Source organism: Ilyonectria robusta (genome assembly GCF_021365365.1).
Source record: "Ilyonectria robusta strain PMI_751 chromosome Unknown BGZ61scaffold_10, whole genome shotgun sequence".
In the NCBI taxonomy this organism is placed as follows: Eukaryota; Fungi; Ascomycota; class Sordariomycetes; order Hypocreales; family Nectriaceae; genus Ilyonectria; species Ilyonectria robusta.
In genome coordinates this window covers 367,308-391,293 of record NW_025764444.1, presented here as the reverse complement: position 1 = coordinate 391,293, position 23,986 = coordinate 367,308, and the positions used below count along the sequence as shown (strand labels likewise).

General features: G+C 50.7%; 10 protein-coding genes across 10 annotated transcripts; 6 read left to right on the top strand and 4 right to left on the bottom strand.

Moving 5' to 3' along the window:
* Positions 1 to 521: 521 nt before the first annotated feature.
* On the top strand, positions 522 to 2,603 carry BGZ61DRAFT_352352 (uncharacterized protein; the record flags this gene model as incomplete). The annotated part of the gene is made up of 3 exons (XM_046240423.1): positions 522 to 1,298; positions 1,357 to 1,748; positions 1,808 to 2,603. The coding sequence occupies 3 exons, from the start codon at positions 522 to 524 to the stop codon at positions 2,601 to 2,603; spliced, it is 1,965 nt and encodes a 654-aa protein (XP_046104116.1).
* A 499-nt stretch (positions 2,604 to 3,102) lies between these two features.
* BGZ61DRAFT_451980 (uncharacterized protein) lies at positions 3,103 to 3,973 on the bottom strand. Its single transcript, XM_046245893.1, has 2 exons — positions 3,757 to 3,973; positions 3,103 to 3,700 (listed from the first exon to the last, which is right to left on the bottom strand). Exon 2 carries the CDS (start codon positions 3,698 to 3,700, stop codon positions 3,137 to 3,139), a length of 564 nt encoding a protein of 187 aa, XP_046104115.1. The 5' UTR covers positions 3,757 to 3,973; the 3' UTR covers positions 3,103 to 3,136.
* Positions 3,974 to 5,521: 1,548 nt separating this feature from the next.
* On the bottom strand, positions 5,522 to 6,551 carry BGZ61DRAFT_478088 (uncharacterized protein; the record flags this gene model as incomplete). The annotated part of the gene is made up of 3 exons (XM_046248971.1): positions 5,522 to 6,209; positions 6,261 to 6,358; positions 6,411 to 6,551. 3 exons carry the CDS (start codon positions 6,549 to 6,551, stop codon positions 5,522 to 5,524), a joined length of 927 nt encoding a protein of 308 aa, XP_046104114.1.
* Positions 6,552 to 8,121: 1,570 nt separating this feature from the next.
* Positions 8,122 to 9,231, bottom strand: BGZ61DRAFT_352110 (uncharacterized protein; the record flags this gene model as incomplete). The annotated part of the gene is made up of 2 exons (XM_046240400.1): positions 8,122 to 9,110; positions 9,162 to 9,231. The coding sequence occupies 2 exons, from the start codon at positions 9,229 to 9,231 to the stop codon at positions 8,122 to 8,124; spliced, it is 1,059 nt and encodes a 352-aa protein (XP_046104113.1).
* A 2,965-nt stretch (positions 9,232 to 12,196) lies between these two features.
* On the top strand, positions 12,197 to 13,302 carry BGZ61DRAFT_478086 (uncharacterized protein; the record flags this gene model as incomplete). The annotated part of the gene is made up of 2 exons (XM_046248970.1): positions 12,197 to 12,510; positions 12,567 to 13,302. 2 exons carry the CDS (start codon positions 12,197 to 12,199, stop codon positions 13,300 to 13,302), a joined length of 1,050 nt encoding a protein of 349 aa, XP_046104112.1.
* A 699-nt stretch (positions 13,303 to 14,001) lies between these two features.
* On the top strand, positions 14,002 to 14,520 carry BGZ61DRAFT_478085 (uncharacterized protein; the record flags this gene model as incomplete). The annotated part of the gene is made up of 1 exon (XM_046248969.1): positions 14,002 to 14,520. One exon carries the CDS (start codon positions 14,002 to 14,004, stop codon positions 14,518 to 14,520), a length of 519 nt encoding a protein of 172 aa, XP_046104111.1.
* A 1,575-nt stretch (positions 14,521 to 16,095) lies between these two features.
* BGZ61DRAFT_545219 (uncharacterized protein) lies at positions 16,096 to 17,901 on the top strand (the record flags this gene model as incomplete). Its single annotated transcript, XM_046255290.1, has 1 exon — positions 16,096 to 17,901. One exon carries the CDS (start codon positions 16,096 to 16,098, stop codon positions 17,899 to 17,901), a length of 1,806 nt encoding a protein of 601 aa, XP_046104110.1.
* Positions 17,902 to 18,447: 546 nt separating this feature from the next.
* On the top strand, positions 18,448 to 20,147 carry BGZ61DRAFT_545215 (glycoside hydrolase superfamily; the record flags this gene model as incomplete). Its single annotated transcript, XM_046255289.1, has 5 exons — positions 18,448 to 18,560; positions 18,607 to 19,065; positions 19,115 to 19,173; positions 19,222 to 19,469; positions 19,506 to 20,147. 5 exons carry the CDS (start codon positions 18,448 to 18,450, stop codon positions 20,145 to 20,147), a joined length of 1,521 nt encoding a protein of 506 aa, XP_046104109.1.
* A 384-nt stretch (positions 20,148 to 20,531) lies between these two features.
* BGZ61DRAFT_451976 (lactose regulatory protein LAC9) lies at positions 20,532 to 23,077 on the top strand. Its single transcript, XM_046245892.1, has 7 exons — positions 20,532 to 20,694; positions 20,755 to 20,784; positions 20,848 to 20,942; positions 21,002 to 21,315; positions 21,364 to 22,067; positions 22,127 to 22,608; positions 22,655 to 23,077. The coding sequence occupies exons 1-7, from the start codon at positions 20,662 to 20,664 to the stop codon at positions 22,974 to 22,976; spliced, it is 1,980 nt and encodes a 659-aa protein (XP_046104108.1). The 5' UTR covers positions 20,532 to 20,661; the 3' UTR covers positions 22,977 to 23,077.
* On the bottom strand, positions 23,001 to 23,813 carry BGZ61DRAFT_352357 (phosphoribulokinase/uridine kinase; the record flags this gene model as incomplete). Its single annotated transcript, XM_046240424.1, has 3 exons — positions 23,001 to 23,178; positions 23,236 to 23,552; positions 23,616 to 23,813. 3 exons carry the CDS (start codon positions 23,811 to 23,813, stop codon positions 23,001 to 23,003), a joined length of 693 nt encoding a protein of 230 aa, XP_046104107.1.
* Between the last annotated feature and the right edge of the window lie 173 nt (positions 23,814 to 23,986).

Here is a 23,986-nt window from a genome sequence, read left to right as displayed (position 1 = left end):
CAGTTCACGCGTCCCGAGGTCACGGACTCATGCTGTCAGTTGCGAATCCGGGGTTCTCCAGCTGGGGACCCCGGAAAAAGCAGGCCACTCGTTGCATTACATCGCCCGCAAACCATCAGGTGACGACTCGAAACATTGGTCGGGGAGTATCGGTGCGGAGACAGATTCATAGTGCCGCGCTAGTTTTGCCCTTGGCTGGACGGGATATGGACTGACTCCCCACATCTGAGCGAGAGCGGAAGCTCGCAGCGTCAAACCAACACAATCTCGATCACTATATTGCCGGTGACATAGTCCTCGCCCCGCAGAGCCAGTCCATACTTGCATGAGAGGCCTTGTGTGAGAGGCCAGGAGGAGAATACTCGGATATACCCAGGCTACCGATGAACCAACCACTGCACCTCATCGAGCAACCCAACGAGACTCAGCTTCATACACAAATGGGAGACTTCCGCCGAAGCCCGGCCATGGAGCCCTTGCTCGCCAACCTTCTCTCGGATCCCTTGCCAGCCGCCTTTGCAATGTCCCGGCCCAATCAGTCTCCGCCAGTCTCATCCAGCCCAACTGCCGATCCCCCGGGTACCATTACCCCGGGAGCCGCCCTGTTCACTGCGGGAGGCGCCAATGTCTCGCGCGAATCTGCGTCGTACGCCCGGAGACGCGCCGGCACGGCTTGCTTTGTCTGTCGAGGACGGAAGACCAAATGTGACAACCAGCGGCCCGTCTGTGGGTTCTGCGCCGCTACTGGAGGAGCTTGCAGCTATCCTGATGACACGCCGTTGGACCACTCCAAGCTCGACAGAGGCAGTCTGGCCATTCTGCAGAGACTGGGCGAGATGGAACAGAACCTAACTGCACTAATGAATCGAAATGAAAACTCGCCAGGCCATCAGGTGTCCCAACAGCAGTTAGCTCCGGTAGACGAGGAAGAGCTTCCAGACCGCAGCCCTCATGTCGGGGCCAGCACGACGCAGCCCGACAGCGACCGGCCGCCGGCAGCAGACGTCGTCACTCGAAGTTCTGAGATGAGAGTTGAGAGTCTCCTTCGCTGGCCAGTCTTCAAAATCAAGCAATACCCATCGCTCACCTCTAGTCTTGGGCACGAGGGCAGCCAACCGCAAGCTGGAACCGGAGACGGCATCTTCGACCTCGACCCCGAAGTGATCACCCAGCTGGTGGAAAACTTTCTGGCTACAAACCACATTAAGAACCCTATATTCGACGTTGACCAGCTATGGAACCGTGTAAGAGACATCTCTGAAACGGGGCTCCGGTGGGATGGGTCAACGTGCCTTGTAGTAAGAATAACGTCACACTGTCTTCTTTATTCATGCCTGGACTGACTGACCATGTCAGCTCCTTATTTGCGCCGTCAGTGTGCTTGCGCCCCCGTTTGAAAACGAACTAGTACCTGGTTTTTCGAGACGACCGGAGCGTCTGAGACGCGCGGAGCTGTACTTTCAGATGGCGCAGCGACGCATTGGAATGCTTTACCATAGCAACTCGCTCCTCGCCGTGCAATGCAGTTTCTTGACCGCCGTATATCTGATGACAACTTTTCGGATCATGGCCGCGTGGAAAGCATTTTCGCAAGCTGGAACACAGTGTGTAGGGTGGCTAGCAGCTCGAGGTCATACTCGGGAGGATATGGACAGTCAATATCCTGTTGCTGTGGAGATTCCCAAAGGCGACAATATCGAGCAGAATATGGAAGAGAGTCTCTACTGGAGTTGCCTGAAGAGCGAGTTGTGAGGCTGAACCTGCTCAGAGTCATAAACATCTGCTGACTTCCAGACAGGGAATTGAGAACCGAGCTGGGCCTACCAGGGTCGAGTCTCAACGAGATGCAATACTACCACGTGTATCCATCCCCACCCAGCCCAAGTCAGTTGACCGGGGGCCACACGCGTTCGGAATCAGCTGCTCAGCGCGAGCGGGACCGCCTTGAAACCGGCTGGTTCTTCTATCTGGCCGAGATTGCTCTTCGCCGCATTATGAACGAGGCGCTGTCGGCGCGCTACTGGGCTGATTCGTGGTACTACACAACCAACTGGTGGACTGCCAGCGAGGACAACTACCGCGCCGATGTGGAGAAGTTCAAGCTGAAGCTGGAGACGTGGCGGGATATGCTTCCACCCTCTATGAGATTTCCTAGTGACCCCCACGAGGGCATCAGAGACCCTCTAAGGGGGATTCTGAGATCGCATCTAGTAGATATCCTGGACGTGCTCTATTTCCCGGCCGTTCGAGCCGTCGCCTGCAAGCCAGTCAGCGAGCTGGGGCCATACGTCCTCGCAACAACCCGTGCGGCACTCTTAAACGCCGTGTACCGCATCACGATATGCGAGGAGGGGTTCTGGTATCGCCACCAAGGAACATGGCTGATGATCCGCACATGTTCACGCAGCCTGCTCCAGCTCTTGGCAGTAGCTCTCCGCGCGCAGACCGAGCCCACCTTGGCGGGACTGCTCCCAGAGGGATGGAAATATTCCGTCGGGAGGGTCTTTGCCTTGATTGAGTACTGGGAGCCAGAGAGCCCCGATCTGGGGTTGCTATTGGCGCGGTTGAAGGACCTTGTTTCGATGCTGGAGCAGGGGCAGTAACTAGTTAATTCAATATGACTCGACTGAGTAGCTTCATTCCGTAAGGTGTCGAGTCATGAGCGTGCCGTGCCGGATTTGAAGCCAGCCAAGTAACGCCGGCAGCGGAGCGATATTCCCCGATCGGCGCCACACCGATACTCCCCGATCGGTGCCAATACTCAGCACGAGTCTGGTATACATCAACTCTATAGCATCCCTAATGGCCGATGGCGCGGCAATCTTGGCTGTAGCTTAGGAAGGCAATGTCTATAGCGGCACTAAGGTGGGGATGTTAATACTTCTTACATTCGAATCGGCGAGGGTGAACGCAGGGACGGGAGCAATATGGTTAGTGTAGCGAGATGGCGACAGGGTGTGTTAGACGCCAGGTAAGCCCGCAGCCGAGCCGCAATGTGCCCATATAAAACCCAGCTAGCAGCTCTGTCAATATCCGAGAACAGCATCTGGCTGAGACGTGCACTAAATGAATACTTGGTCACACCCGGGTATCAACGAGCAATGATGGTGAACCCGTGGCGGGTTTGTCGTGTACATTATATTGGTGTTTGAAGGTAATACCGAACTATTTCATCCGTCACCCTATGACACAGTATAGCCATAGCCCTATCGGAGTATCGTTGAACAAATGGCATTAAAAGCGAACGAGCCTCAACAGTGTTATCAACGTGTATCTCCCATTGCTCCGTGTCGTTGGCCACAGTACTATTGGGTATTTCGGCGCCAGCGTCAGGCGCACCATCTCCGCATCGACGAACGGTCCACTCTGTCCAGGTAACGATGCCGGTAGGAGTGTTCCCGCGATTTCTCATACCGTTTGGGGTTCGCTGAAACACAGCGGGCCATTGGTGGGTTTTAGTCAGGCCTGGAAGCATGTGTATGGCCGCGCGGATCGTGTATGCGCGCACAGTATCATCCCAGGGCCCAAAGTAGGGATCATCGGAAATCAGGGCAGGCTCAGCAGGTATTTCGATGAAACCGATCACGCCGGGCATCTGACTTATGGTCGGTATGTACGTTTGTAACACCTCCAGTGCAAATCGGGGAGAAACATTGCTGGGAAGAGAAGCTGTCACTGAAAAGTAGCAGCGTGATCGCATCTAAGTTAGTCAGAGATGATTAAACAATGGCGTAAAGTACTGTAAGCAACCCCTACCTCTTACGAATCAGTGGACAACCTTCTCATCGGTAGTTTGCTGCGCGATTTTCCCCTTGCAGCAGTAAGCTACGCCACTTAGATTCCTGGGACTGCCAAACGATGCGATTGGCTATGTGATTACTGACTAAGTGATGACTCAGATAAATGCTTGAAGGAAAAAGAAAAACTTGGTGTTGAATCGTGTGAGAGTAAGGGGAGCCAAGGGGAGCTAACCGGGTGGCGTTGCGAAGGAAGAATATCCTGGACACATTTCAATATTTTTACCTGTTCACGTGACATGGGAGGTTTGGTGGGTTTATCTGGTCAATAAAGCATAAATCGGTATTGTGCACTGTCCTGGATAAGGATATTTATAGAGCCCAGACCCGGTCCCGGTTATCACCGCCCAAAATGTGGTCCAACAAGCGACACAGCCAATCTCTCCCGAGACGGGAGAAACAACCGCTCTCCGCTTTAGCTAAGAAGGACTAGGTTAATCATAGATCAATCAGGGTCTGAGACTAGCTGTCAGACTTGGCTTTATCCGTAGCTGGGTCCGGAATAACCTTCTGCTTCACTAGTTCCGAGTAGCTTGTGTGATTGTGTTTCCACCAATTATAACCCTTGTTGACCGCGTTGACACGGAAACACTTGAATCTACTGTATATGTGTGGGGGAGACAAGTAATAGAGTGACTGGAAGAAACTTAACACCTTGCTTAAAGGCAGATAAAGGCCGCAGTGGCAATACGTCTGCAATAGTTAGAAATATTAATGTTAGAGATAATGCAAAGAATTAATAGAGAAAAGATATTATGGTTCCTACTGTTGGTATTATTTAATTGAATGATCGATAACAAAATACTACAGAGATAGAATAAAAACAATACTATTTAAGTCTTCTATTAATAAGAGCTAATAATAAATATAACAGTCGTGCTTAGTCTGGGCAGTCAGTCTAGAGCAGGCACAGATTATAGGATTCAGGTCCTGGTACAGATCAAAATGCAGCATATAAGCAGATGTCAGTTACTGTCTGTAACAGTTGGCAGTACGGGGGCCGCCGTGTGGGATTACTTTGGGTAATACTTATCAGGTACTGTATCAGGGATACAAGGTATTTGGGGGAAAGTAGGGGGAATTGAAGCTTTCTATGTTTCAGGAAGGAGCCTACGGTTGACTGTCTTCTTTAGGATATCCCGCCTTAGCTAGAGCTGTTTACTTGATACGATAAGTCAGTCTCATGATATTCCAAAGGGCATTTGGGACAGCAGATGGATCTGTTCGCAACCATCACCAGCTACTATCTATGTGTTGTTTTATTGGTGGTATTTTGGCCTATGGATGCCGAATTTCTTTACGAATTATTTGATCACATGATGTCCGTTGTGGTATCCCTGTTGTCTCGTCTCTTTTGTTAATTTCCATCATCTTTAATTTCAGCCTTTTCAGCTATTGAAGGCGTGCCGCCACCACAGCTTCTATCCACCTCTTGGGTGGGCTGTTGGGTCTTTTAGCCTCTCTGTTGCTCATTCCCCCCACATAGTAGGTAGTAAGGAATAAGCCTAAAACCCGAATATAGACATTGGTAACTCTAATACATACGACGGAAATATATTGTGTTCAAATATTGGATTCCCTCATTAAGGGGGACGAAATACTATGTTCAGCAAGAAAATAAGAGACCTGACATTCCAATCTATGAAAGACCGTGCTGCTTGACGATTCTTGACCGAAGGTAGATAGCTATACATAAGTCTAGAGTGCTGTACAGTCATGTTCAGTCAATTGAGCCCCCGAGCCAAGCCATAGTCGCACAGTTCGCCGCCATAGCCACAGCAGACCGTTGGATCGCCCATGACCATCATAACTTCGGGGTTAGTACACAATGGGACGTGAGGATTAATGGTGCCAAACTCGGGCTGGGTCTTGGCCATGGACCAGGCAGGGAAGTTGGGTATCGAGGGTGATTGGGAGGGGAACATGGCGGCGGCTTCGATTTCGAGAGGTGGAGAGGCAGATTCGAAGTCGCTGGTGCTGCCGGTAAAGCTCTGAGGCGACAGAGTCATGGGGTTGCTGCCAAAGCCGGCCTTTCGGCAGTCGTACTCGAAGCCGGAGCGCTCAAGCTCGAATGATGACGCCCGCTCGGGTTGGTTGCACAAGGAAAAGTCTGCGTCCTTGGACTCCTTGTCCCGCCCATTGCCCTTCTGCTTCTGCTGTTCTTCAAGCTGACGGGCCAGCTCAGCCATGCCAGCTTCGCCTTCGGGGAATACTGAATGCACGGGAAGGTCGATGTCGCCGTGGGGTCGGATGCAGCCCAGCTTCTGGGCGATGTTGTGGATTACGGGCTGACCCCGGTCGTTCATTTCAGGCTCACCCAGCTCCCAGGGTTGATTATTTAGGACCATGGAGTAGAGCTTGTGAACGGTGGCGATGAGAGCGAATTGGGTGTTCTCGAGGACTTCAGCGTACCTAGCTTTAGTGTAAGCGACATGTGGGACATGTAGGGTTTAATTTATATACCCTTGTGGCAGCTGCTTATACTCCATCTTCTTTCTAACGGCTGCAGTGCAGACCGAACTGTCATCTTTGCATCGCTTGCAGGGAAATTCACCGTCACACTTTTACATGTTAGCGGCGAGGGGTAGAATTCAACGTGAGAAGAGGACATACCTTGGTCTTTTTCATTCGACATCTTTCGCAAGCCTTCAAGACACGTTTATGTCGGCGGTTCATACCCACCGAGTGAGTAACATGGTCATCGTTATTATTCGTGGTAGCAGTAGAGCTGCCACGCTTTGAGGTCTGATGCATGACCAACACGATATTGAGATGCTCTTGCGGAAACTGTCGACTTGCTATCCTCGGCGGGAGGAGATGGTAAACTATTTGAACCCATTGCTTGTGTTGTGGGACTGGAAGGTTGTACTGACGCCCAGTCAAGGTAAATTTGGGAGTTGTTTGTCAGCTATTATGGGAGTGTGTCAAAGTGTGGGAGGCGATGAAGCCACGCAGGTAAGGCAGGATAATGTTTACTAATATAAAGGAAGAGATCCAAGGTAAAGGGTACATAGATGAGAAAAAAATGGACAAAGAGGTCGGCGAAATTAATAACGGTACCCGAGAAGCAGCCACAGTGTAGATATATATGCTCGTGTGATTGGCAATGGGAGTGTTTGAAGACGGCACTGCCGTAATTTTAGTCGCCACTAGATTATGTGATACGATGGACTACGACCGCCATGCTTGGGGTGTTTAGTGATCAGTTTTCAGGTACCGCGGGCTAGGATGGGAGAGAGGTACAGAGAACAGAAAATGGAGGGTGCTGGAGCAAAGTCGAAATACAGACCTGTGACTTTGAGCAAATCAGACCAACCAACTGATAATCCACATATATCGTCTATCAGATTGTGAGCTGCATTGAAACCTCTAATCGATCGATATCCAGACCTCAGTAGGAGGTCCCGGAGGCATTCTAGATGAAGATAATCAACAGATTCAGGATCCGCACACTATTGAGCATTAATCCCTGAGTTGAGTGTGCCGTACGCCATCCAACAACATCAATATCTTGATTAGTCTTATCTATTTCTGCAGGATGAGGTATACGTGATTTTGTGCGGGGTTTGGATCAAAGTTCAATAGCATCGAGCCAAAGCCAGCAAATTGCAACTCACTAAATTGCCATGCATCACTCTAGAGGTCACTCCGCCAAAACCGTTGGCTGGGAAGTTATGCCACGAATGCATTCATATTAAGGTCTTCAGACTTTCTCGGGATGCTCGGCACAAACCGCAGGACTAATAGTGGGTGGTCTTGATAAAACTTAGCCTCCTTGACTCGCACGTCCGCGAGACAAATTTCTGCAGCCGCGAGCAGCATGAAGTATGCCTATGCAAAACTACACTCGATACTCTCGACGCGCTTCGAGCGACTTTCAAGATCTATTACCAAAATATAAACAATTTCAGCGACGACAACGGCCCAAGTACTGGACCGCTTCAACACCCATGACCTCAAGCTCTTAGAAGCTGCGCAGAAAATCAACTCCAGCCAAGGCACGGTCACTATCCGGCATCATTAGATTGCTGCAATCCCACGTTAGTAGAATCGATTGCATTCGTCAGACCCAACAGATTCGGGTGCAGCGGGTCTTTATCTAGTTGCACAACTTCCAATCAAGAAATCCGGTTACGCTTCGCAGATGACTTCTGTCCAATATAGAGCTATTTGAAGAGGACGAAGACCGCAGACTAGATCAATCAATTCGACAACTTTCGTTCAAATGGCCTAGTTCCGCCTAATGGGTACGTGTTTCAGTTCCACTAACTGAACGCCTGCCTGCCTCGTCTGTGTCCACGCTTTCTCCGCAGCCTGGCCATCATTAATCGCTCGTCTTCATAGCCTCAAACCCTTCCTGACGCCGTTTGGCGTGGTCACGATAATCCTTCAACACGGGACGCCTCTCTCCTGTATACCCTACCAATTTCATCCACTCACCCACTGTTTTTACCCTGGTCGGTAGGATCTCGTCCAGTACTGCGTAGTCCACTTTTATCAGGTCCGCACTCCAGGTGTTCCAGAAGCCGGAAAAGTTCTGCCTATATGTTTGCAATGTGGAATCCTGATCAAGCACACTATGGCCAACCTTCGCGTCCGGAAACGGAAACACATCGGATGCGAATAGTTGGTTCAGCGTAATGTCCTTGAAGATGGCCTTCTTTCCCGTCACTTCTGTAAACGTCTTGGCCAGATACTCCCATCCCACGTTCTCCGTCGCGACCATCAGATTCAACCCGTTGCTGCGGTCTGGATTGTCGAACACCCACCGCGCGTATCGCCCAAGGTCCGCAAGGTGAATCAGCGGCGGGCGTCCGTTCCCCAGGGGCGCCGCAAACACCATCAGGTCAGGATCGTCGGGGCTCGACCGAGGTGCCAGCATTTCCGTCAGCGTCTCCATATACATGCAGCTCGTCAACACCGTCCACTTCATCGGGCTAGTCGGCTGCGCGCTGATGAAGTCGGCGACCTTGGCCTTGCCGTCCATATGCCCAGTGCGGTATTTGGGATCGAAGCCGCCCAGCTTCGACGCATACGCCAGTGATGCCCACTGAAAGTGCGCTACGCCGCGGCTACGCGCAATCTCATACATACGTATGCCCCAGTAGATCTCGCTCTTTTCGCCAATGGCGAAGCCGTTAGTATTGACCCAGGCGAGGTCGATGCCGTCGAAGGCCAGCTGCAGTGTGGCCTCATCGTAGGGGTTCCCTTCCACGAGAGTCACGCCCGGAAGGGCAGCGAGCTCGATAGCGGCCGGGGATGCCGCGGAACGGGTGAGAACGCGGATTTCGTATCGGGAATCTTCAGAAAGGGCTATAAAGAGGTTAGTAAGTATCGAGGGCCAGTACTACCGAGACCAATTACCATCGATCACCGCAACACCTTGCGCTCCTGTCCCACCAATTACCAGTACCGTCTTCTTGGTGCCTGACATTTTGAGAAAGGAAAATATATAGGTTAAATACAACAGTACAGAATAGATTGATTCAAGACTGTCTGAATGTTGGGGGTTAAAATTACTAGCTCGAAGTGGTAGGCTGTCGCTTTTTATATCTGGAATAGTAGGACAGGTCAGGTAAACTTCAGATTAGTACTTTTCACGACCTGATACATCATATTCCAAATAAAGTTTTACCATCCCCGTATGGGTGAGCTATTGCGTCTTTCGGAACTCACCACTGGTTCTCTGCTACGAGGGCATGCAGATGGCCGTCCGCCACCCCGTCACTGGGCAGTCGATGCCAATTACGGTTGGTGGCTCGGGAGGTATTTGGCTTAACTGTCAGCCGCTAATAAACCCCGTGCGGTCATAATGATCGCTTGCGAAGTGCTAACCTTCGTTCCCGGAACCGACCCTAATCAGACCCCAGAGAAGGCAGCCTTCGCGGTTTGCATCTTGCGTCATCCCACCCCTCCAGAATTCAGAAGAATCAAAAGAGCCAGTGGCTAAACTTCAATCTACTGCATGCGCATTCTTTACGGAGGATTGACCCGTGATTAATAATCGCTAAAAGATGAAGCAGCAACATTTGCATTGGTAGAGTAGGATTCAGGTTGAAGGCATGATTCGTGATTACTGAACACGGTATTTGGCTACTACATTGTTTGCATCATCTGTACCTATCCAGAAACTGAATGAATCTATGAGGTTGACTGGAAAGCCTTGTTCCTTGGAGGGTTTCCGTCGCAGGGTGGTCGGCCTGCATCGCCGTATTAGTGTCCTATGACGTATCGCTCGGTACAGAAAAAACACCACCCAGAGCTCAGAACAATTTTTTAAAAATCACATTGGATTTTCTAATTCCTACAGTTAACTTGTATCCTCTTAGGCAATTCCTTCAAATAACTCGCGAAAACGCGTTCAATTTGGGGCAATGCCGCCTAAGTAGCGAAAGGTAAGCAATGGCCCCGAACACCCATCAACGAGCACGCCACATACCTCAAAGAAGCATACAGTCAATTTATTTCAGTGGAAAGACGGCGCCAGAGCCGTTTACCATGGAAAGTTGCATACAAATACGTGGCGTCGACCATTGCGCTCATTGAGAAGGTCCTGCCATAGGTAGCCTGCAATGGGCGAGATCCTCCAGCACGTCCAAGACGCGGCCAAATGCCCACAAAACATACAGAGAGATATCACAACCATAAAGAGCTCTATCAGATTGAGCACCACTCCGCTCAACACGGTTAACTCTGCCCCCGGTGGAGGACAGGTGGTGGCACAAGCAAGGCTATCCGGCCCTCCCTCCGCCAGCACCCCAAGGCAGATCCGCCGGCAAGACCCAATCTACACCATAAAAATACCGAGTGGGAATATTCAAGCTCAAGGACTATGGACTTAGAAAAGGAGATCAAAGAACATTGGCTCGTCCGGGTGAGCTTGATCAAGATGTACTCCGTAAAGGACTGGCCTTAGATTTGCAGTCAGACTGAGTTTTCCATTTCCTAGTGAATGCATGTCCATCCCCTCCTTGCTTTCGGCTGTAGGAGGAGTAATGCCTGTTTATGAAGCGGGCTGGTTATACTTCATACGATATAAAACCCTCCCTCTTATCAATCAGAGCTGGTATGCAAGATCCTACTACCTTTAGCTTCTTTGCATAACTTGTGGCGTAGTAGACTGTATATCTGACACCACAAACACTTCATGTACGATAACCCGGTCGCTTCGCTATAGTTCGAGGCCTGTACCCGATGAGGCAGAAACTGCAGGTTCCCTTCCCGCGGGTATTTGGAATGGTTAGAGATTCTGCCTTACCAGCTACACACCTTCTTTGGGGAACTAGAAGCTAGTGTGCTAGTTAAGGAAGGTTACATACGAGGTGACAACAGCCATTCCTCTGTGCTAGTTTCAATTGGGCCTGGTTCTGCGGCTGAATGCTACCCACCCCTATCGTTATTGATGCAGTCCTGATTGGAGCCTTGCTGTCTGGGTTCTAGTCCGCAATGTATGATGTGTATGCTTATCACGTCATAAACATAAATCTATTAGCATGCCCAGACAATTTACAATAGAAGAAGAAACTAACAGTCGATCCTGATTGGCATAGAGCTTCCCTTGCTTAATATATGTAATTATCTATAACAAGCGGATGGTGACTAATTATTAAAGGGGCTCTAGATAAGGTGATAGGGAACGATACATACATAACTAGCAATTGGAAAACACGTGGTCCATCCACGGGACAGAAAGTCCTTGGGCCTTCGTTAGTCCCGCTCCAGCAACTAAGACTGAGGAGTTAACTGAAGCAGGCTAATAAATCTCACTGCATAGAGGGGTAAGTAAGTCCAGAACCCATCTTTCCCAGCTAGTACTGCACGAAAGCAAAGCGAGTGGTTCATATGCACTAGTAAGCCGTTAGTAATGCCCTCTATTTCCGAAACCATCGCGCGGCTTGATAACCCTGTAAGGTGTGGCCGTGCCAGCCAATAACGCAGCCGAATATTGTCGTACCGACGAGCCATGCTCCTGCAGTGTATTAGAAGTGATATGCGCGTTGCTGATTCATCAAGACCCTAAGAGGTGGAATCCATTGTATGGAAACGCCTCTTTCAATAGTTCCCTCTCACATGCCTCGCTAATTGTCCCTATCTTGCACGGATGAGAGAAACAATGCTGCCTCTCTATGAAGGTGGGCTGCTCCTGGCCGCGCATGCACGGCATATGTGCCGTACAACTCATCCAAGCACTATACTACAATTGAATGTGGCTGATCTGAGCAAGAATTGCATCATTTTAAGCGATTACTGGTATGGTATAAGTAGTGTGTTTTTGCGTTGAAATTGAGACATGGGCTTTTGCCATCTCGATTCCAAACCCGCTCCACTCCTGAGATCTCCTTCATTGCAAAGGGCACCCCATTCTCGACCCCACTCGCTCGGTCAAAGACATTAATACAATGCCGCACACACTCGTCACTGGCGCCAACTCCTTCGTTGGCGTCTATGTAGTCAAGACCCTAGTGGAAGCTGGCCACACGGTGACTGGTAGTGTCCGGCGGGCTACGGCGGGTGAAGACGTCATTGCCGAGCATCCTGAGTGGAAAGAGAAGGTCGACTTCATCGAGGTCCCCGATTACGCCGCTCCACACGCTTGGGACACGGTATTCAGCAGTCGCGAATTTGACTACATCGTGCACGTTGCGTCCCCCATGTTTGGGGACGAAAAGAACACAGATTATGACCGCGATTGGCTCAGGCCGGCCGTAGATGGGTATGCAACTGGTGTCCCTTATCACTGACGCGTTTGGCTGACACGAAGTGAACCAGTGAACTCTCCATCCTCAAGTCTGCGCAAGAGTTTGCAACGTCTTTGAAACACATTGCTATTACCGGCTCGATCAATGCTGTTTCCACAGGCGACGACTTGGTAGACCGTGTCCTAACCAACGAGTCTTGGAACCGCTTGACCCAGGATGATGCCAGGGCTGCCAATCATCCCTTCTATTCTTACTGCAGTTCCAAGAAGGAAGGCGAGCTGGCGATTTGGGAGTTTGTCGAAAATGAGAAGCCATCATTCGGAATTACAGTCTTCCTGCCGCCCTTGATATTCGGCCCTCCCATTCAGGCGATTAAGAAACCAATCTCGAAAGGCATCAACTTCTCTACCGACATATTCCACAGTCTGTGGGATGGCAGTAACGACGAAATTCCCAGCACCATGTTCCCGAGCTATATCGATGTGCGTGACTTGGCCGAAGCGCACGTAAGAGCTCTCACAGCCCCGGGGGCAAGGAACAAACGCCTGCTTATCGGAGGCTTCCCTTTGACTAACACAGCCATGGCGAAGTCCATCAAGGATCAGGTGAACAGGGGTGAGTTGCCAAATACAATCCTTGACAAACTGGCCAAGGAGAGCGGGGAGGACAAGACTACCCCAGTGCCAAAGATCGAGGCTGGAGAGGCAACGGAAGTCCTGGGGTTGACTTTCCGAACCATGGATCAAACTACTGGGGACACTGTGAAGAGAATTCTGGAACTGAAGGCACGTGAACTGGCTAATTAATTTTGTTACACCTGAAAATCGAGATCTCTATCCGGAACTTTTCATTGTAGAATACAATTGCGATCAATGGCTTGAAGATGCATCGGACATGGGAGACATTATTGCATCGACCCTTACTAAATCAGGTCTTGCGTATGCCTCACCACACCTAATGTAACGGATAGGTCTCTTTACTCGGCCGCACCACGCTGTCTACGCCGTCTCTCATATTCCATACTTTCGGGGGATGAGATGTTGTAAAACCCCAGGCGGACTCGGGCGGCAGGCACTTCATGCCAGATTGGCCTGGGCTATGGGTCTCGAAAAATACACAAGTATTACTGTGTGTGTCGAGTAAAGCCTCGGAAAAGGAACCTTTCGGGACTTTGCCTTACTTATCTATCTCGTGGCAGGACGACTGGCCCCAACGTTGGCAAATGTTTCAGCCAGCTCATCGCCCCAGCCATTCCCGTCAGTGGATCGCCAACTGCTAATGATGCCCGGTAATTTCCTCGGGGAGCAAGACTTCGCCTACCAGTTGGAAATGGAGAAAAAGATCCCTTCCTGCGCAGCTCTGTGGCTGATTTTCCGACTTGATTTCTGCCCAACGTTGTGCTCTTACTAGACACCGTCATACTGGTAGTGCTACTAATATTCTATCGTCATCATCGTAATACCCATCGATGCTGATCGTCGTTGCCCGAAGAGATCCTCAAAGCTATGGCGGTACGGCTTAAGGATCGAAATACAGATGTCAGATGGGGAGCAGTTCGAGCGCTCAGAGGTCAATCGGTCTTGGCTGGAGAGATCCTAAAAGCTGTAGCAGCACATGTTGAGGATCAAAATGGGGCTGTCAGAATCCAAGCGGTTCTAGCGCTTGGAGGTCGATCGGGCCTACCCGAAGAGATCCTAAAAGCTGTAGTGGCACGGCTTAAGGATCAAGACAGGGATGTCAGACGGGCGGTGGTTGATACACTCAGAGGTCAATCGGCCTTGTCCAAAGAGGTCCTCGGTCAGGTTGCGAAATACCTCTACCCGATTTGGCTGAAGGAAAGCTTTGAGGAACATTTAAGTTGGTATGTTGCGGATGGAATCTCCCACATTGACATGCCGGTAGGTCTCAGAAAAGTTCGTTTGGAAGATCAGCAAGATCGGTTCAGGGACGCAATTCGGGAAGCGCAAAGGCACTTGGGTATTCCACTCCCTGACACTTCAGGGATGGAACGCTGGGTTAAGTGACATACGGCTGCAGGATGAATCCAGGGTGTGTACGTTATGGACGGTTGGAGATCGCGAAATAAGCACGCTTTATATCGTACTGTATGCTGCTTATGAGATGAGGATGACAAGGCCCACAGGCTCATTCTGGGAGTGCCTGAGCTGGCAGTTCGACACTTCGGGCCAATATCGGACATGGGATCGTTGAGTAATCGAGTCGTACGAAATTGCAGAAGAGAAAATCGGGTACTTTACGTTTGACAACGTACTAAACAACGATACTGCAATGGTTACCATTTAGGAGAGATTCTGGTTCCATGGCAGGGAACGGTGGGGACTTTTCTTTGGCTGCGTAGTCAATCTTGTGGTCAAGGCCATTCTCTTTGGGAGGGATGCTGGCGCATTTGAATCCCGGTTGGAACGTAGGGACGTCTTGGCCGCGGCTGAGCATGAGCTTTGGTGGAAGAGAGGCACAGTCGGCAAACTCCATAATCTTGTGGTACAGTGGCCCGCTCAGATATACTCATCAACCACAGCACCTCATTGATAGCCAGGATGAGTCCCGTCGAGCGACCGGGCCTATGCCTAATGTCCAGGATAGGTCTTGACGATTGCCTGCGCGTGCCACACTAACGGGAGCATCCCCTATTTTAAGATCCAGACGATTTCCTGATGATATGATTCAACTTTGATCATATATATTCTCAATTCATTGCAGGAATACACCTCGCTGTGTTCTAATACATCAGGTGTCAATGGCTCTTGTGCTCGATCTGTGGTCAGGCTCTCATGTTGGATGTTAGATTAAGTACTATAGATTTTAGTACTCGGCTCGGGATGAAACATGACTGCGGTGAGGTGTTTACTGTCATTGGGTACACCACTAGGATGGTGTATTTGTTAATTTCCACCTATTCACGAATCCTGGCCGCGTATTTGGCCGATTTCATTCCTGCTCAATCAACAAGCCCGAGGCTCGCGCAGACCTCGATTCCGGCCTTAAAACCAACCTTGGTGATATGCACATTTGGGTTAAATAAAATGCCGTCAGCTGCTAAGCGCCGAGGCTCCGCCTCCACAGCTCACTTCGTTGGGAACCCGCCCAGCCCCAACTGAAGCCGCGTCTAGGGCGGTGGCCAGTAAGATCTTGGACCGGGGCAAGAATACCCTCTATTTAACTGAATCTTTTCTTTTCCTGCTGTTAGCGGCTAAAGTAGTCGTTTAGAATCGACGTAGTTGGGCCTGTTGGTCGCGAGGCTCCAGCAAAAAGGCGTAACTGAGGCAGGGCGTCTATCAAGCCATGCAGCAAAGCTATGCACCCAGAGCCAACGAGCTCAAGCCTGATGGAGACAGCTGAAAACAGCGGCGCCTAAAGTCTCGGATGGAATTTGGGAGAAAATACAATTGTAGCAAATGCCAAGCGAGTTGTCCAGTACATATAGTCGCATGCGTGCTCACTATTAACACCATCACAGCTTTCCTCCAACACCACATGGTTCATGAATTCTACGAGACCGAGCCCCAAATTAAAGATTTCCTACCACTGAAGAATCCCTTTTCTCTTTTATTGCCTCTTGAACGCGAGCTGTCGACGAAATGTCAAAGGATCTTTATCTTGACTCAGTCGCCGTCGTTCTTCTCCTCGCGGCGATTGGGTCCATCGTATACGTCAATGTATTCAAACCACACATCACCGACTCAGGACCCCTGTCAGAAGCCTGGAGCAGGACCATTACTTTCGGAGTGACGGCTGTAGCAACCGTGTTCACCACCGTTGTCAGTGGCCAAATACAGCGTTTGATTCTACGGAGCTTCGAAAATGAACTGCGAGATCTTGACGCGCCTTCAATCAGCTTTGAATCGCAACAATCGAAAATCGAAAGCATGGAAACTAAGTGGCGAGGTGCTTTGAAGATCGACAGCCTGGGCGAGAAGCTGAAATGTCCGAATCTACGGTACCTTCTTATTTTCACCATCTGCGGCCTCAACACTACATCCATCGTTACCGCGTTTACACCATCTGTTGCGACTCGAAATGTGCATTATCAGGCCGTCATGTCCAGTGGAATTGTCCCTGAGTACGCATTCAGTTCGGCTCCCCTCCCATGCGCTGGGAGAGCTCCTCCCGACACGGTATCCAGTAGTGAGTCTTATAGCTGGACATACGACAACGGAAGTGTATTTTTCTCCGCAAACAGCCCTGACTGTCCGATCTCCAAGGTTCTTGACCTCATTCCATCGATCAACACCATAAACACATCAGACTACGTTTACCTGGACTCGGGAGCTGCAGTCAAGCGATCAGCCATTGGGGCGCCTGTGTCGACACATAACGGAACCTCGTTTAATGCCCTGCTGGCCAAATACGGGAGTTCGCTGGTTCGGACTCGGCAGTGCGTACCGGTTGTAACATCCAACCCCGTCAAGTGCCGTAAGGGTGGTCGCATCGAGACTCTCTCCACAAATGAGGTCGCCCTTGAAAGCGGTGTCGACGGAACTGGGCTATGGGACCAGGAGCAATACAACGCGACATTTTCATCTCGCAACTTCACACATGATAGCGTGATGGTCAACTATCAGTGGTTAAAACCAAACACCACGTCAGACGCAGACGGCTTAGACGCTATCGGACTCTCCCTGCTGGCATTTGCCGCGTACGACCCCAATGGAAGCCAGGCCTATACGGATGTCCTTGCCGGCGCTATGAATGACGATAATCCGGATAGAACAACGGTAGGGGTTTTAGGCTCGAGTTATGTTGTTACATGCACTCTGGATGCGCGGAAAGTATTTGGCTACCGCATGGTAACTTTGAATCTTGACTCGATTGGAGATGGCATTGGCACGAACTTTGCCTACTACCTTGAGGGAGGAGAAGGTTGTAAGCCCGAAAACGACGTTATCAGCGACGTCTACCTTGCAACCGCTGCTCGTGCCAGCCAGGCCTCCGTTTTGGAAAACAGGGGTGAGAGCGGGTACATCGCGACAATCCGGGCAGCCGCCGGCTTCAACCGTGGGCCTCCATACGCGTTTAACAACAGTGAAAATGCCCTTGAAGACGTCTTGGGTCTCGCAGTGGGCATGGCCATTGCCAACCTACCTCTGGAGGAGAAGGATAGCCCAACTCGGTCCCTTGCATCCGCTCAAGCCATGAGGCTCGGCAGCGGTACGGGTGCCTTCTACCTGCTTTTGATTCCATCCCTATCGAGCCTTGTCATCTTGGTCGTGCTGTTAGTGCGAAGTATTCGGGGTGGCTGGGCGCCCAGAGGACAAATGAACTCCACATCTGCGGGGTATTCTACGGAGGATTCTGCGGGAGGGACGACGCAGAAGTGGACAGACCGATACGCAGCTGAGAGTATTTATCAGTTGATGACTTTAAGAAGTCACCAACTGCAGTGATAGGTTCACTTGGTTATCCTTTCAGATGGCTGTAAGAATACATCAACCTGCAATTGTCCGAAACCAATTGGTCCAATACGAGGAACCCGTATGTCGCTCTCGCATAGTTGGAAAGAATTGAAGTCTCGCCTGACTTGCTGCGCAACGATTCACCGCCACATTTAGATGAGAGATTTGTACTCGATTTCTGACCCGCAAATTAGCCTAGTTCAATATGACTCGGTCAGGTGGACAAATTCCTCAGGCTGTCGAGTCATGATCGTGCTGTGCCACATTTGAAGCCGGAGCTAAACAAGACCAATAGTGGGCACCGATACTCCCCGATCGGCGCCACGCCGATACTCCCCGGCCCACTTTCGGAGGGTCGGGATAGCCTTCGGAGTGCTTCATTTGGAGATGTGTGTCGTGAGCCGGCAACTCGTCTTTGACTGAAGGGATTTATAATTCATCTTCTTTGTGTGATCATTGATTGTTTAAAGTGCTCTACCTTGGCTCCGTTTTCTCCTGGTTGAACTGTATTGTCACCAGTCTTTCAATGTCAACACGATGACCTCCCTTACAATCCTCTCCAAGGAGGAGGAGGCATCCCCCTCCATCTCTTTCAATCCCGCCAACACTATTAGCGATATCAACCCCCTCATTTATGGCGGCTTCACCGAGTAAGTTGCATCGAATTTATAGACAATCAGACCGCTAACATCTCAGACACATGGGCCGGTGTATTTACGGTGGTCTTTATGAGCCGGAGAACCCCAACGGCCTCTCAGATGAGAACGGATTCCGCAAGGACGTCATCTCGTGTTTTAAAGAGCTTCAGGTCCCAGTGGTTCGCTATCCCGGCGGCAACTTCTGCGCCACCTATCGCTGGCAGGACGGCATTGGCCCCAAGGAGAAGCGGCCAACTCGGCCCGAGCTTGCTTGGGAAGGCATTGAGCCCAACACCTTTGGCACTGATGAGTTCATGGCTTGGTGCAAAGTCGTGGGTGCTGAGCCGTACCTGTGCTTGAACATGGGTACGGGTACGCTGGAGGATGGACTTGCGTGGCTGGAATACTGCAACGGTACTAAAGATACTTACTATGCGAACCTTAGAAGGCAAAATGGTCACGAAGAGCCATATGGTGTTAAATATTGGGCGCTTGGAAACGAAATGTGGGGACCATGGTAAGTGATATCCTTCGCAATACGGGCGCTGAGTGCTCACCAACTGCAGGCAAGTCGAGCAACATTCAAAAGAGGATTACGCAAAGAAGGCCATCCAGTGGGCAAGGGGTAAGAAATCTACGCTCACATCTTGAGACTGATACTAACAACCATCAGCTTTTAAACTTCTTGATCCGTCAATCACCCTCATTCTGTGTGGAAAAGACGGCTACTCAGACTGGGATCGCTACACGCTCCAGCAGTGTATCCGATGGGTCGATATGCACTCCATCCACTTTTACTCGATGGGAAAGGGACACTACACGAACATCTCGTCTGTTTACGCCGCGGAGCGTGCCATCCAGGTTTGCTCGTCGCTCATTGACCTCGCTCGGTGCGAGTTCGACCTGTCACACTTCCCCGACGTGGAGCTCATTTCCACCAAGCCCAAGAGCAAAAAGCGCCCAACTATCTGCTTCGACGAGTGGAATGTCTGGGATCCTGAGCGCGCACCTGGAAACAAGGGTGCTGAGGAGCTTTATACCCTGAGCGATGGTCTGGCTGTCGCCATCTGGCTCAACATCTTTATCCGCAACGCCAAGGAGCTCGGTATGGCGACCATCGCGCAGAGCGTCAACGTCATTGCGCCCCTTATGACGACCCCCAAGGGTGTTTGGAAACAAACGACCTACTTCCCTCTCCTACTCTTCTCCAAGTACATGCGCGGTAAGTCAGTCTCTGTGCATGTTCGGACTGAGGCTTACCAGGGTAAAACGTTCCCTGAGTGGGTTGAGTCCACATGCGTCGTGCCCAAGCTCGACGTCAGCGCGGCTGTGGATGATGGGTGGACGAACGTCGCCGTCGTCAACACAGACGATACGAAAAGCTTTGCAACGCAATTCGTTGGTATTGAGAAGGGCGTCGAAGTCCAAGTGTTTTCCATGGGTGGTGAGGAGTTTGTTGCGACGGACGCCAATTCCGAGGAGGATGAGAGGATTACCATCAGGGAGTCGACGTGGATCGCTACCGGAGATGTGTACACGTTTGAGCGTCTGAGCTTTACGCTGCTACGTTGGAAGCTCTCTGCCACGCTTGGCAATTGAAAAATGTGTCTTAGGCTCTGGAACGCAAGCAATAATTAGATATATCAAGTTCGTATATTATTACAGGCCCTATTTGCAGGTTACGCTCCGTGAGTAGCCCCTCCAGACCGTACAATACGTCGACAAAATAAACCCCGGATACCTCGGTGACCTATTATATCAGCATAATATCAAGCATCCGTACGATATCAATAATCAACAGAGAGATAAACAATCCATGTCAATCGTCCATTGTACCCCTCGCTGTAGGGTAGCAATTCCTCGGCATAACCCTGTCACTTTGTACTCTCCTCCACTACGCTAAGCCGGACCGACCAATAAGCCGTTAGTTAGCACAATGACGATCCATCCTCGTGGGGCTTCTGGTTGAACGACGGCTTCTTCTCATCCACTGTTTTTTATCAGATAAGACTCAACACCGTCACCTGACATCATCAAATCGAATGATAACGAGATAACCAACGTCGAAATCTTCAATGACTATTGGGCTAGAGTCCCGCATCCAGGTGTTGCAATGAGTAATGCGGCCCGCGAGCTAGATTTTGCTGTGCGTCCTTTTGTTTTGGAGATGTGAGCTGCGTCATGCGCTGTGTACTGACAAGCCCAGTGTGATATTTGTCGCGTCAAAAAGCTCAAGGTGAGACGCCTTCGGTGAATCCAGTATCATCTTCGTGAAGCTAGAGACTGACAGCTCGCCTAGTGCTCAAAGCAGAGGCCGATATGTAACGGCTGTCTGCATTATGGCAGGCCTTGCCACTACAGCGGCAAAGTTCTCCGCTCGCCGCTCACTCGCGCGTGAGTAATCAGTCACTACATCATTGCGCTTGCTCTATGATGGTTAATGAGACCTCTAGTTATTTGACGACTGTTGAGCGACGAATGCAACAATTAGAAGACCTGTTTTCTCAGTTGCATCCCGACCTCAACATCGAGGAGGCCATTGCCGGTATGAAAGAACGCCCTGCTTCAGCAGCAAGCAGCAGCAAACCATCACCCACCGCAGAGGGTCCCCCCTCGGCAACGAGCACACAAAAGAAACTACCCGAAGACTCGATATCCGAAGCTGTTCCAGAAGAGGCCGACGGGTTCGACTGGCAGGAAGACGTCAATGAGTTGGCAGATGGCATGGCAGCCTTGTCAGTGGCCCCCAGCGGGACAGGATACTTAGGTTCGTTAATGGAAGCGGCTCTTCAACTATATGCTAACTGTCCACGAGGATCGACTGCAGGCGTTTTCTTCTTACGATCTCTACTCTTCTGGATGGGGCATTCCAAGGGGTTCTCCGAAAATCAGACCATTGCAGCCACCTCTCCCAGTTTCCTTCACCAAGCCGAAGCCTCGTCTCGTGTTTCCCAAACCCTAGCGTCGCGCCAAGTCATGGAACAACTGATAGACAGTTACTTTTGTGTCTACCATCGAACCTACCCGTTTATTCACGAGGCAACCTTTCGAGCCCAGTTCCACGAGGTTCTTCCACAACCACAACAGCGCTCGTGGCAAATGCTCCTCCACACTGTCCTCGCCCTTGGGGCTTGGTGCCTGAACGATTCGCAGTCAGAGCTGGATGATGGTCTTTATCATCGGGCATTGTCGTTTGGAGAAGACGAGTCCATGTTTGCGAGCGCGAATCTCACTTTCGTGCAGGCCCTCGTGCTCCTAAGCAATCTCAGCCAGAAACGAAACAAGCCGAACACGGGGTCGAATCTATTAGGGCTTGCTACACGAATGGCGCTTAGTCTTGGGCTCCATCGCGAACTGCCTCACTGGGACATTAGCCTCCTCCAGCGGGAGATGCGTCGTAGAGTCTGGTGGGGACTCTACATATTCGACAGCGGTGCGTCTACTACTTTTGGGAGACCTATCCTTCTCCCAGACAAAGAAGCCATGGATGTCAGGGCTGTCATGAACATTCCCGACGAGGTAAGTGGGAAGTTTCGATGTTTCGCGCCTGAACCTCGCAAATGTTGACTGGGGCTTAGTACTTGACTGCGACGACTGCCGCCCTTCCCGATGAGTCGACGGAACCTACAATCTACTCAGGAATGAAGTGGCAAAGCAGTCTACACGTTCATTCAAACTACATCTCAAACCGCCTTCTCTCCTCCACTGGCGTTTCTTCGGAGGATGCGTGGGCTATGAATCACGCATTAGATTCATGGACAGAAGGTCTACCTCCGTACTTCCGACTCAACGAACAATCAACTTGCACCGATAATTCGTTTGCATTTGCCAGATGCCGCTTGTGGTGGCGTTTCTGGAACCTCAAGATTATCCTCTTCCGGCAACTCATGGTCAAGAGAGCCGTCGAGCGAAGTCAAAGAGGAGGCGCTGCAATCACATGGACCGACGCAGATGATAGGAGCAGAAAAGTTGCCGTCAGTGCGGCAAGCTCTACTATTGCCTCGATACATGGCTTCTCCCAGACCGAATTCGTGACGAGACTTGTCACCTGGTATTCAGTGTATGAAACTCTATCCTGTATTCGTGAAGTGCACTAACGCTGCCAGCTTCTTTCTATTCCACGCCTCGCTCGTCATATCTCTCGCGATTTTAGGAGACTCGGAATCTCAAACGCTACCCGAGTGGCAGAGCGATCTTGACACGGCCCGAGATGTGTTCCGCAATGTCTATGCCAACAACCCTCTAGCGCAACGCTGTGCAGACATTCTCGATCTGATCGTTCCCGGAAGCATAGTCGAATCAAACGACTGGGAGAATATCCAGCTAGACCCGTCATTGATGGAACTTTCGATGTGGGACACAGGATCGGGCGACCTCCTCAGCTTCTTTGGATGGCAGGATCCGGGTCTGGGTCCGGGCCAAGCCTAAAGCTAGTTTGATGCGTCAAGTAACTCAACTGAGAATGCGAATGTTTGGCTCTATCAAGTTCGATCGAATGTGTTCGCCATTGGGCAGGTCGTTATTCTCGGTTCGCAGAATGGCAGCCTCCCGCGTTTTTTCGATACCGGCTTCCAGATGTCGTTGAACGATTCTCTCCTTTGCAACTTCGGGTACCACGTTGACGAACCATCTGGGAAGATATTGTGTCAGCTACAGGGAATCTACGGCGAATTAATGCGTGACTTACCTGTCGTCGGCCATATCGGCGATTTTCCTCCACGGGTCCTCGCTGAGCAGCACATAGTTCCCCTCGAGAATGGCGATTCTGCATCTCGAGGAGATTGTGATGGCATCGGGTATAGGATCACCCACGGCATGATCAAAGCTTGGTGCTGTGTGGACTATCTCTGGTTCGTCGCATTCGGTTACAGGCATCTGCTTCACAGCGATGACATGTTGGAGCAGGGCTGTGGCATCGAATGTAAATGGTGCGCCTCGTTTCTGAAATGCCAGGCATGGATCGCTAAACGATGACAGTGTTGCTCGAGTATGGTGGAAGCCGTCCTATTCTCAACTGTCAGCAACAACACTCGCGTGTCTTTGAGGTCCGCTTGCCATGGGGAGAACTGAGACATCGTCAATGCCATGTTCATGCAAGGCTTGCAGAAGCGCGACGCAGATAGTGGACTTGCCGGAGCCAGGGACGCCGGCTAACGCGATGAGGACCCGTTTGGTGGGATGGAAGAGTTTTTGTTGGCGGAGAAGATACTCAATACGCTCTCGGAGCATCAATGTTGCCTGTTCGACTCCGCGACCTTCTTTCATGGTGCCTGATTACGAGAAATAGGCTGGTGTCAGTATTAGAAGTGAAGTTGCGATTGTACGTCTAGATTTCAATTGCCGAGTGAATGTCGACCCGTCACCCGACTATGTCAGAAGAGAAACTGAACATCTCATGTCAGGTTCATGGCGCGTCATGTCATTTCCCAACCATGGTA

Excerpts from the sequence above, each read along its gene's own strand:
- BGZ61DRAFT_451980 (XM_046245893.1), bottom strand. The coding sequence starts at position 3,700 with ATGCGATCACGCTGCTACTTTTCAGTGACAGCTTCTCTTCCCAGCAAT.
- BGZ61DRAFT_451976 (XM_046245892.1), top strand. The coding sequence starts at position 20,662 with ATGAGTAATGCGGCCCGCGAGCTAGATTTTGCT. Across the intron at positions 20,785-20,847 it reads GTCGCGTCAAAAAGCTCAAG|TGCTCAAAGCAGAGGCCGAT; the intron begins GTGAGACGCCTT and ends CAGCTCGCCTAG. Across the intron at positions 21,316-21,363 it reads CAGCGGGACAGGATACTTAG|GATCGACTGCAGGCGTTTTC; the intron begins GTTCGTTAATGG and ends ACTGTCCACGAG.